The sequence below is a fragment of the Pan paniscus genome, chromosome 4, assembly GCF_029289425.2.
Source record: "Pan paniscus chromosome 4, NHGRI_mPanPan1-v2.0_pri, whole genome shotgun sequence".
NCBI classification, from domain to species: Eukaryota; Metazoa; Chordata; class Mammalia; order Primates; family Hominidae; genus Pan; species Pan paniscus.
In genome coordinates, this window is record NC_073253.2 from 145,149,497 (window position 1) to 145,162,177 (window position 12,681).

At 40.4% G+C, this 12,681-nt stretch overlaps 1 protein-coding gene and 1 pseudogene across 1 annotated transcript in view; both read right to left on the reverse strand.

The window, feature by feature from the left end:
* PDE6A (phosphodiesterase 6A) overlaps positions 1 to 12,681 on the reverse strand; it is an 87,173-nt gene that overhangs the window by 62,930 nt on the left and 11,562 nt on the right. Inside the window, exons 4-5 of the mRNA XM_057302360.1 lie at positions 10,594 to 10,734; positions 1,249 to 1,323 (exon numbers count right to left, since the gene is read on the reverse strand). Coding sequence (XP_057158343.1) covers positions 1,249 to 1,323; positions 10,594 to 10,734 — 216 coding nt within the window. The remainder of the gene's footprint in view (positions 1 to 1,248; positions 1,324 to 10,593; positions 10,735 to 12,681) is intronic.
* Positions 11,473 to 12,604, reverse strand: LOC103783380 (mitochondrial fission factor-like; annotated as a pseudogene).

A 12,681-nucleotide genomic window follows, 5' to 3' on the forward strand; every position in this document is an offset into this window, starting at 1 on the left:
CAACATGGCAAAACCCTGTCTCTACTAAAAATACGAAAATTAGCCAGGTATGGTGGCAGGTGCCTGTAATCCTAGCTACTCGGGAGGCTGAGGCAGGAGAATCACTTGAATCGGGAGGCAGAGGTTGCAGTGAGCCAAGATCACGCCATTGCACTCCAGCCTGGGTGACAAGAGCAAAACTCCATCTCAAAAAGAGAAAGTGGCGGGGACTGTGGCAAACTAGAGAACTCAGGCCACATCCCAAGGAGGTAGCTGCTACTCAGCTCCAATCAAATTTGCCCTGCTGGATTGTGGGTCCAGTATGGATTAATCATCCACCTTTTCAAAAGAAACTGAGAATTCAGGTATTTATGGAAAGACTTTGATTTTTAAGGGTTAGCCGCCAATTTCCCAGCACTTTGGGAGGCCAAGGTAGGAGGATCACTTGAGCACTAGGAAGTCAAGACCAGCCTAGGCAACATACAAAGACCCCATCTGAGAGAGAAAGAGAGAGACAGAGAGAGAGAGAGAGAGAAGAAAAGAAAGAAAGAAGAAAGAGAGAAAGAGAGAAAAAGAAAGAAAGAAGAAAGAAAGAAAGAAAGAAAGAAAGAAAAAAAGAAAGAAAGAAAAAAAGAAAGAAAATAGAAAACCTACGTAGCCAAGCAAGTGTATCTGTCAGCTGGAATTGGCTTTCTGGCTACCAATTTGTACATTATAGACTAGATATGAAGGTTTTCTAAGCTCATATTGTCTATAACTCTAAATTCCTGCAAGGTGAAGCCTTGAGTAGGTTGCTTGACCTTTCTGGGTCTCTTTCCACAGCTGTGAAATGAGTATGTTGGTCCCTGTTTGGTCTACCCCGCAAGGTTACTGTGAAACCCCAATAAGATATTAAACACTTAGCTTCTTGTTAGTATAGTGCTTAGAAAGAAAGAAAGAAAAAGGAAGGAAGGAAGGAAAGCAGGAAGGCAGGAAGGCAGGAAGGAAGGAAGGAAGGAAGACCACTTTGCAAATGTTAGGGATGTTAGGGCATGACAATTATGAGGAATTATTGTTGTTGTTTTTTTTTTTACTTTTTTTCTCTCCGTTGTTTTATTTTACTTTTAGCACCTGTCTGCTATTGAATATGAGAGATTATTCTAACTTCAAAGGAGACAACCCAACGCAAAGACAAATACCTCTATGCTAATAAAAAATCCTTTAACAGGGTTTACTGTGCCTTGCATTTGAATATATTATATCATACTGAAAAGGTCAGAGAGAACCTACTCTTCCATCCGGAGTCCTGGGACCAGAGTAAGGTGGAACTTCACCCATCAGAACCGGCCACACATCAAAAAATTCCTAGGAATGAGAAAAACAATAATTACATGTTTTGAAAAGAGATCAAGGAAAGGAGATTAAGACGTCCCACCTCCATGAGTCAGCTAACACTGAAATTTAGAAAGTGAGAAGAACTCAGTGAAACCTAAACTTGGAAAGGCAGTAAGACTCACTACAGTTAGAAAATAGTCACATTTGCCCTTCAAAATATTGATGAACTGGGCCTGTCTAGTCATTAGCCAAAAACATGGGAGCTGAACTGGGGCACCCTCAGTGTTATTGGACTTGAGAAGGAAAGCAGGGTCTTTACGGCTAAGAAATTTACCTTAAGACCATGCTAATATGTGCTCAAAGATTCAGCTAAAACAATGTCCCAAGCAGTATCATTTATAGTAGTGAAAAATTAGAGACAATATAAGTGCCCAAGAAGAAAGGACTTATTAAATCAATTATGGTACATCTATTAACAATGATGTTACAGACGTGTGTGTGCTGATTGAAAAGATGATACACTGATAAGTGACAAATGTGAGAGGCCAAAAAGAATATATCATGTGACCCTAATGTTCAATTATATATAGAAACTGTCATGAATACATTTACAACAAATTATTATTATTATTATTATTATTATTATTATTATTTTGGAGACAGGGTCTCGCTCTGTTGCCCAGGCTGGAGTGCAGTGGCTCCATCTCAGCTCACTGCAACCTCCACCTCCCAGGTTCTAGCAATTCTCCTGGCTCAGCCTCCCAAGTAGCTGGGATTACAGGTGTGTGCCACCACATCCGGCTAATTTTTATATTTTTAGTAGAGATGGGGTTTCACCATATTGGCCAGACTAGTCTCGAACTCCAGACCTCAGGTGATCCATCTGCCTCAGCCTCCCAAAGTGCTGGGATTACAGGCATCAGCCACCATGCCTGGCCCACAACAAAGTATTAACAAGTGATTTTCTCTGAGTGATTGGAATCAGACTGCAATTTATTTAGAAATTTTTCATAACAAACTTTATTGCTTTTGTAATCAGGAAAAAATATTTTTCACAAATAAGAAAGAAAAAAATGATATCAAATATGGACAATAGACCTATATCTGGGATCCAATAAGAAAGGCTGACACCTGTAAGATAAGTGGCTGCTAAAGCAAAATACACAGGTGCCTTAGCCTGAGGCTATCTCTGTTCTTCCAGTTTCCATGTAATAATTTGAGCTCCTACAAAAGAAACTGCAACCTCAGTAGGCAAACAAACCAAAACCCAATTTAGGAGTATATTACTGTAACAAATGGTCGAGTTTCAACCAATCACAGGCAGCCCAATTGATCAGATCATGTCCAAATCAGACAAATGCCCTATTGTAACTAATCATGTTATTTCTATACTTTACTTCCATGTTCAGCTATGAAAGCTCACTGGCCTTGCTGTGCAGCAGAGCTCTTTGAACCTCTTCTGGTTTTGAAGGTTGCCCAATTCATGAGTTGTTCGTTGCTCAAATAAACTCTGTTGAATTTGTTTTGTCTAAAAGTGGCCAAGGTCAGGCACAGTGGCTCACACCTATAATCCCAGCCATTTGGGAGGCTGAGGCGGGTGGATCACTTGAGCCCAGGAGTTTGACACCAGCCTGAGCAACATGGCAAAACCTCGTCTCTACCAAAAATACAAAAATTAGCCAGGCGTGGTGGTATGTGCCTGTAATCCCAGCTTCTCAGGAGGCTGAGGCAGGAGAATCACTTGAACCCGGGAGGGGGAGGTTGCAGTGAGCTGAGATTGTGCCACTGCCCTCCAGCCTGGGTGACAGAGTGAGACTCTGTCTCAAATAAATAAATAACATAACATAACATAACATAACATAACATAACATAACATAACAAACATAACAAACAACAACACTAAATAAAAGTGGCCAAGACACAGGCAGAGGGAAGAGGAAAAAGAGCCAGCAAAGGAGCTGCACAGTCATGCAGCCTCAGGAGAGGCCAACTGAGAACCACACAGGTTCTTCCCCACTACTTCTTCATGGTTTCCTTTGCCCATAGAGCAGCAAAGCTTGTGTGGGGTCAAGTCTGGGCCTGAGAGAGGGGCTTCCATCCTCCAGTGCCCTTTCTGTTCATTCATCTGTTACTATACGGGGACAAACCGTGATCTATTAGCACTGGGTTACTGTGGGTAGGATGCCAAGCCCTCCTCGTTCCTCTCATTTGAACATGTTTGTCATGGTCTGCTTATTCTAATATCATCCAGAGAAGCAGAAGGGAAGCCACATGAAATGCAGAGTCCATGTTTTTGCCCTTCTCCCCAGTTGAGCTCTTTTTCTAGACTACCAACAACAGGAAGAAATTTAATTCTAGGTGAACATTTAGAAAACAATTTTAATTCTAGGCAAAAATATAACCAGGCCCTACCTGAGCCCCACAACCTGCTGACTGCTAGTTATACACAGGCGAATAAGGCACAGTTTATATCCTGGAAGAACTTATTGTCTCATGAAGAAGATAACTAATAGTGAGGTAAATGAGGCAAGAACCAAAACAGTGCTGGAAGGAGAGGATAAATGCTAGAGGAGCCCAGAAGAAGAACAAATATATTGGCCTGACACCTCATGTGGGCCAAACACTGAGTGGCTCCAAAGATTGTCCCAAGGAGAAGAGAAGTTGTCAAACAAGGGGTTGCATGGCCAGCATTGTCTTTAGTTATAAGAATATTTAGAAATAGATATATATATATATATTTAGTTATAAGAAAATTTAGAAATAATTTTTAATGTCTAGCAATAGGGGAAAGGATAAATTAATTACAGTATATTTATACTACTCAAATGAATGAGATAAATCCATATGGACTACAAAACAAAGAGAGAGGATTCCTACTTCTGTTCATGATGACTCGTTTGTTTCAGACCAATCCTCCAACTGGAAAAATTACACCATCTGGACTGTGTGTATGTGTATGAACATTTGTTTATGTGAAGGACTTATATAGCCGGCAAGGCAGCAGGGAGTTAGTGGGTCAAAATCCCAGAGAGAAAGGAAACCCAGAGATGTAAACCTGACCCTTGATTCAACCTTTCCTTTTGACCCACTTGTTGATACCAAAGATGCTGTGAGCAGCTAAGAAGCTGAGCCAAGCTTACGGAAGACTCACTGGGCGAGGAGGACAAAATTGGAATTCAGAGCCTGCCAAGGAGGAGAGACCCTTGAAAACACCCTAGGCTGGGATCCTCACGCCCCGAGAAGTAAAAGTGAACCAGAAGCAGACCAGGCCTCACGAAGACTGAAGACCAGCTTCACATCAGTTCAATTCCTAAATGGATTGAGGTTCTCTGCCTTTACCCCAACTGCTTGCCAGAAGTAAAACCATCCCCTTTGGAGGAAGATAACATATTTCCATACATGTCTCTAGTCTTCAAACAAAAATAATAAAGCATGTAACAGACAATTCACGGAAAAATCTAGAGGGGAAACAGATCGTAGAAATAGGTCCATAGAAGATGCCTATAAATATTATAGCTTTCAGACAGAGACTCAAAAATAACTGTGATTATGTCCAAGAATCAAGTACAAAACAGAGAACTTTAGCAGAGAACTGGAAACTACAAAAACAGAATGAGTTGGAAATTCTAAAATTGAAAAATATCTAAAGTTAAAAACTCAATAGTTTAACAGTCAATTAGACACTGTTGAAGAGAGAGTTAGCCAGGCAGTGGCTCACGCCTGTAATACCAGCACTTTGGGAGGCCAAGACAGGCAGATCACTTGAGGTCAGGAGTTCGAGACCAGCCTGGCCAATATGACGAAACCCCATCTGTGCTAAAAACACAAAAATTAGCTGAGCATGGTGGCCTGCACTCATAGTCCCAGCTTCTCAGGAGGCTGAGGCATGAGAATCGCTTGAACCCAGGAGGCGGAGGTTGCAGTGAGCCAAGATCGTGCCACTGCAATCCAGCATGGGTGACAGAATGAGACTCTGTCTCAAAAAAAAAAAAAAAAAAAGAGTTAGTAATTAATAGAAGATGGATCAGAAGAAATATTCAAACTAAAGCACAAAAAACGAAATGATGAAAAACACATAAAGAAGTATAAGAGACACAAACCATGGTGAAAAAGTCTAACATATAATAATAATAAACTTAGAGGTCTTTTCATTACCAGATATCATGATATTTTATAAACATACTGAAATTAAGACAGGATAGTATTGCATAAGAATAGGTAAATATACCAATGGAGGCTAGGCATGGTGGCTCACACCTGTAATCCTAGCACTTTGAGAGGCCAAGGTGGGCAGATTACTTGAGATCAGGAGTTCGAGGCCAACCTGGCCAATATGGTGAAACCCCATCTGTACTAAAAATACACAAATTAGCTGGGCATGGTGGCACGTGTCTGTAATCCCATCTACTCGGGAGACCAAGGCAGGAGAATTGCTTGAACCTGGGAGTTGGAGGTTGCGGTGAGCCAAAATCGCACCACTGCACTCCACGCTGGGCAAAAGAGTGAGATATCTGTCTTGAAAAAAAATTAATTAAAAAAATATATATATACCAATGGAACAAAATAGAGGATCCAGAAACAGACCCATACATATATGGACACTTGGTTGATAATAAAGGTATGATAGGGAAGGATGATCTTTTCACTAGAAGAGTAGGGAAAGAATGGTCTTTTCAATAAACAGTGCTGGGCCAATTGGATGCTTGTACGGAAAAATTAATACTCACATTACTTCACACTAAACATTAAAAAGTTCCAGGTAGATTGTAGAGCTATATGTGAAAGTTAAAACAATAAAGCTTTTAGAATTTGACATATGTAAATGTCTCTACAATCTTAGATCCAGGAAAGATTTCCTCATTACAGCACAAGAATCAATGACTATAAAAGAAAAGATTGATAAATTGAACTACATTATCATTCAGAACTTATATTCATAAAAACACACCATTAAGAGAATGAAAGCATGGGCCAGGTGCAGTGGCTGACGCCTATAATCCCAGCACTTTGGGAGACTGAGGTGGGTGGATCACGAGGTCAGGAGTTCAAGGCCAGCCTGGCCAACATAGTAAAACCCTGTCTCTACTAAAAATACAAAAATTAGCTGGGCGTGGTGGTGGGCGCCTGTAATCCCAGCTACTTGGGAGGCTGAGGCTGGAGAATTGCTTGAACCCGGGAGGTGGAGGTTGCAATGAGCTGAGATCGTGCCATTACACTTCAGCCTGGGCAACAAGAGCGAAACTCTGTCTCCAAAAAAAAAAAAAACAGAGAGAGAGAGAGAATGAAAACACTGAGTGGGAGAATACAGTCATGCGTCACTTAATGGCGGGGATATGCTCCAGGAAATGTGTGTTTCTTTGGGCAATTTTGTCATTGTGTGAACATTGCAGAGTGCACTTGCATTACTCCAGATTGTATAGCCTACTACACACCTAAACATAGCTAAACATAAAAAACACAGTAAAAATAAGGTATAAAAGTTTAAGAATCATACACCTATACAGGGCACTTAGCATGAATGGAGCCTGCGGGACTGGAAGTTGCTCTGGGTGAGTCAGTGAGTGAGTGGTGAGCGAATGTGAAGGCCTAGGACATTACTGTACGCTACTATAGACTTTATAAACACTGGACACTTAGGCTACACCAAATGTATTTTTAAAATTTCTTTCTTCAATAGTAAATTAACCTTAGCTTACTGTAATTTTTAATTAATTAATTAATTATGTTAGAGATGAGATCTTGCTCATCATAGCTCACTGCAGATTCGGATTCCTGGTCTCAAGCGATTCTTCTACCGCAGCCTCTTGAGTAGCTGGGATTGCAGGTATGAGCCACCAAGCCTGGCTTGTAACTTTTTTACTCTATAAATTTTTAAATTTTTCTTTATAAAATTTTTTATTTTTAAAAACTTTGACTCTCTTGTAATAACACTTAGCTTAATACACAAACACATTATACAGCTGTACAAAAATATTTTCTTTTTAAAAAAATTATCTCAAATTCTGTTATTCTTTTTTCTTTTTTTATGTCTTTGGTGCTTGAATCAGAACAAAAATATTTGCTTTATATCTTTATTCTACAAGCTTTTTTTCTCTTAAAATTTTTTTTCTTTTACTTTCTAAACTTTTTTGTTAAAAACTAAGACACAAACACACACATTAGCCTAGACCTACACAGGGTCAGGATCATCAATATCCCCATCTTCCACCTCCACGCTTTGTCCCCCGGAAGGTCTTCAGGGGCAAAAACATGCATGGAGCTCCCATCTCCTATGATAACAATGCTTTCTTCCGGAATATCTCCTGAAGGACCTGCCTGAGGCTGTTTTACAGTTAACTTTTTTCTTTTTTAATAAGTAGAAGGAGTCAACTCTAAAATAATGGAAAAAAAGGTGTAGTATAGTAAATACATAAACCAGTAACATAGTTTTCTAGTTTTCTATTATCAAGGATTATGTACTACAGCTCATAATTGTATGTGCCATATATATATATATATACACACACATATATATATATATTTTTTTTTTGAGATGGAGTCTCACTCTGTCACCCAAACTGGAGTGCAGTGGCACAATCTCGGCTCATTGCAACCTCCACCTCCCAGGTTCAGGCAATTCTCCTGCCTCAGCCTCCTGAGTAGCTGGGATTACAGGCACCCACCACCACGCCCAGATAATTTTTGTATTTTTAGTAGAGACGGGGTTTCACCATGTTGGTCAGGCTGGTCTCAAACTCCTGACCTTGTGATCCGCCCGCCTCGGCCTCCCAAAGTGTTGGGATTATAGGCGTGAGCCACCGCGTCCAGCCTGTATGTGCTATACTTTTATGCAACTGGCAGTGCAGTAGGTTTTTCTTATACCAGCATCACCACAAATGTGAAGAATGCGTTGCACTATGACATCACTAGACGATAGAATTTTTCAGCTCCATTATAATTCTATGGGACCATGGTATAGGCGGGCCATCATTGATCAAAATGTTGTTATATGGTGTGTGACTGTATTTGCAATGCATGTATTTGAAAGTGGACGTGTGCCCAGAATTTGCAAAGAACTACAAATCAGTGAGATAAAAAAGGCAATGTGATTTTTTTAAATGGAGGAGAAACTTGAACAGTCACTTCAAAAAATAATACATCCAAATGGCCAATAAACGTATTTTTAAATATTCAACCTCATCAGTCATTAGAGGCATTTATGTTGATAACAAAAGAGATAAAGCCACATGCTCACCAGAATGGCTAAAGTTACTAAGAATAATAATACCAAGTATTGATGAAGAAACCCTTGATACGTTGCTGATACATTGCTGGTGAGGGTATAAAATGGTACAATCATTTTGAAAATCAGATGGGCAATATCTACTAAAGCTAATACTCTGAAATTCTACTTCTAGGTAAATACCTAACAGAAAGGGCACAACCGTGTACTAGTAATATACTAGAAGTTTCATAATAACAGTATTCATAATAGATCAGATCTGAAAACTCAAATGTCCACCAACAGTGGAAATGAATAAATACACTGTAGATTGTACATATGATGGAAAATTCCACAGGAATAAAAATGAATGAACTCATGCTAAATGAAGCAATAAGGATGAATCAAAAGAAGCCAAACACCACGCCTGTAATCCCAGCACTTTGGGAGGCCGAGGCAGGCGGATCACGACGTCAGGAGATTGAGACCATCCTGGCTAAAACAGTGAAACCCCGTCTCTACTAAAAATACAAAAAAATTAGCCAGGCATGGTGGTGGGCGCCTGCAGTCCCAGCTACTCGGGAGACTGAGGCAGGAGAATGGCGTGAACCCGGGAGGCGGAACTTGCAGTGAGCCGAGATCGCGCCACTGCACTCCAGCCTGGGTGACAGAGCGAGACTCCATCTCAAAAAATAAATAAATAAATAAATAAATAAAAGAAGCCAAACACAAAAGCATGTGTATTGTAGGATTTCATATATATGAACCTCAAAAAGGCAAAACTAATACGGTGTTAAAGGTCAGATGGTGGTAACCTTTCAGGAGGAGGCTGGGGAGGTACTGAAAAAGGTATGAAGGAGGCTGCTGAGGTACTGTTTGTCGTGTTCTGTTCCTTAATTTTGGTGGTGGTTTCATGGGAATGTTCACTCATTGAACTGTTATATCAGCAGCTATAATTAATGTTCCTTTTCTGTGTCTATGTTATCCTTCTTTTTTTATTTTTATTTTATTTTTTGTAGAGACAGGTCTCACTATGCTGCCCAAGCTGGACTCGAACTCCTGGCCACAGGCCATCCTCCCACCTCAACCTCCTAAAGTCCTGGGATGACAGGTGTGAGCCACTGTGCCAGGCCTATGTTTCAATATAAAGGCTCATTAAAAAGAATTCATATGTGCTGACATGGAAAGATGTTTGTAAAACATTAAGTAAAAAATGGCAGACTATCAGAAAATGTCGTCCAGTAATTTTTTAATCAGCTCTTCAGAATATTCTGATGAACTGCCAAGTTTGGGAGCCTCTGGACTATATCCAAGGGCTTTTCCAACCCCAGATTCTGTGATCCATGTATTCACTCGATCCAATATATTTGGAGAGTCTGCATTGGTCTGGGCACCACCCTCAGCATGACAAGGCGTACAAAATGAAACTGGCTGGAATCCTTGGGTTTTCAGGATAGGAGATATTAAACTTAGATAACTCTGAAACTCTGTTTCAAGGCAGAAAATGATTAGCCTCATAAGGCAGAAGCAAATAAACAAAGAGAAATGAGGAAGTTGTTTGGGAAAACATATCTAAAAAACATCGCTGGGAGCGACATCGAACTCTGCCTCCTTAGCTGCTGTATCTGCCACAAATCTGGCCCCTGAGCATGTGAGGGACCCGATGTCGGCATCTGCCTCCACTTAATTGCCTGGGTGAGCTCTGGAATAGATAAATTGCAGCAAAGCTTTACACACAACTTTCAGTACATTTTTTGGGAATCCCTGAAGTTGGCAACTTTCTCTTGAACTCTCAACCCACATAGAAATTTCTTTATCACTGACCTTCATCACCTCATCAGTTTCTTTTCATGTACACTTTTTTTTCTTTCCAAATGACTAAGGAAAGTACAGATTGTTTTCGCTCTCCTGTGCCCTAGATTGACTTTTCTCCTTTAAAGGCTGATACTCCTCAGTAGAGACCTATGTCAGACTTTCTACAACCATCCCAATTCACCCAGCCTCTTCCCTGTGCAGTTGAATGTGTGCCAAGACTCTAGCCGTCAGTCAGTGTCTGTTTAATCTTTTCTTGGAAATGTCTGTTGCTGAAGTTTTCTCACCTTCTGCTTGGTCATGTCTAAGAGACCTACAGAGTATCTGTCACAGTTGAGGAAAGCACGGACTGTGTACAGGGCTTTGTGGAACTGTCGTTCGATGTCCGTAAGTTCTTCAAAGACTTTGCTCCCAGACCACAGCAGTATCTGAAAAAACACAAAAATATATTCATAGATTTTGAGGTGCAAAGTAGTAGCTCACTTAGCTGGAGAATAACAACAATTCTGTAAAGTTCTCTGGAGTTTATTTCATTTACCCTTCACAATAATCCAGAGAAATAGACAGGTTAACTATCCCCTATTTTTACTTTTAGATTTTTTTAGTTTTTAATTTTTTTTTTGCTTTGGTTGACAGTTTATTCAATACACTACATTTGTACCTTATTCTGTAGTTTTTAAAAATTGTTCACACATGAACTGAGTAAAAAAGTACTTTGTAGAAAACCAAGTACAAAACTAAAATGAAAGAATGCACGTATTACACACATATTAAACTGCTGAAATGTTAGAAATTAATCTGTACAAGTACCTAATGAAGAAGGTTATGAAATATTAGGTGGTTCGAGTTTCTTAAATCTGGCAACAGACCATGACTTTGAAAGTGTTAATGTTGAAGTGTTGATGCAAAAATGTCTATTAACAAAACTGCTTACAGTGTTTGAGAAACATGACAAAATAATTGTTTTTCTTTCACAGACATTTTTCTAAATCAATTCTCTACAGACTCTCTCCCATTCAGAATCAGTTGTGTGGACCGATGAGGCAAAAGATAAATTCCTTTTAAAAAACAAAACTGGAGCCTATTTACAAAACATGCAAAAGGAGAATTTTAAGCAGGTGTTACCTCCAGAGTTTCTGGAAGAAATAAATTTTCAGGTTGTGGACTATAAAATGGCGTACAATGAAGAGACAGAAACAAAGAAGTTTGCAAATCTTTTATATTTCCAGCTGTTGAGATAATATTTTTGAGAGCTGATGTTACCTCTAGCGGCAAAACCAGAGCCAGCTATTAAGCAGCCAGAAAGCTACAGTAATTGAATACATGACCATTTCTCTTTTAGCACGTTCTTTGTTGTCCTCGTCCGGAAGTTGTAGACGCCTATTTAGTTTGATTATCTGTCGTCTTGGTGAAGCTGCATCTACAACAGTCAGGTCATCTGATGTTCCTTCAATTGTTGTATCTGTATTTGAAATGCCATACAGAGAATCATTTCTGACCAGCTGTCCATTTTGGCGAACAGCATTTTCACTCGTAGACCGCTCTCTTTTTAGTCTGCCAACTGCACGGATTTCTTCATTTTGAGGGGTTGTAGGAGGTCTTTCTAAATCCAGAAAATCTAGTGGTCTTTCACTTAGCGTAAGTACACGAGGTGCTGTTTTTAGTGCCAGGAGTTTAAAGGGAGTTGACTGAATAAGCTCAAGATCTGCTGGTCTTGAAAATGAAACATCCTCATTATTTCCTGCTACAACAATCCTCTCTGGAACTTGCATTATCACGCTAGCATTTGGAACTCTTTCTTGGAATCCTTGTTCCAGGTTGGCGTTTGGTGGTGCTACTTTTAACTTTTCTGGGACCCTCATTTGCTGACTAATGCCTTCAGTATATTCCATTTCGTACGAATTCGACTAATTTCTGCCATCTCAGCAGCAGTGGGAGAAGGAAATGCTGCCCCACTCACCAAATGTGTACCAACTACTGCTTGCTGTTTGGCACTATCGGCTTCTGTGCTTCATATTAAATCCTTTAACTTGCTTCAATGTGCATGTGCTGGATTGAGAGACACTTTTGTCCCCCTCGGCCCACAGGAGGGTCCCGGTGAGGACCGCCGCCCTCCGGCTCCCAGGGCGCTCGAGTGGGCGCTCTCAGAGGCGGTTGGCCGAGAGCACGGAGGCGCCCAGGCACAGCACCGGCGGAGTGGCCAGCAGAGGGCCAGGGCAGAAGCGCAAAAGCTAAAGTTTTTGTTTTTATGTATTTATTTTTTAGGGACAGAGTCTTACTCTGTCATCCAGGCTGGAGTACAGTAGCACAATCATAGCTCACTGTAGTCTCCAACTCCCGGGCTCAGGCAATTCTCCCATCTCAGCCTCCCCAGC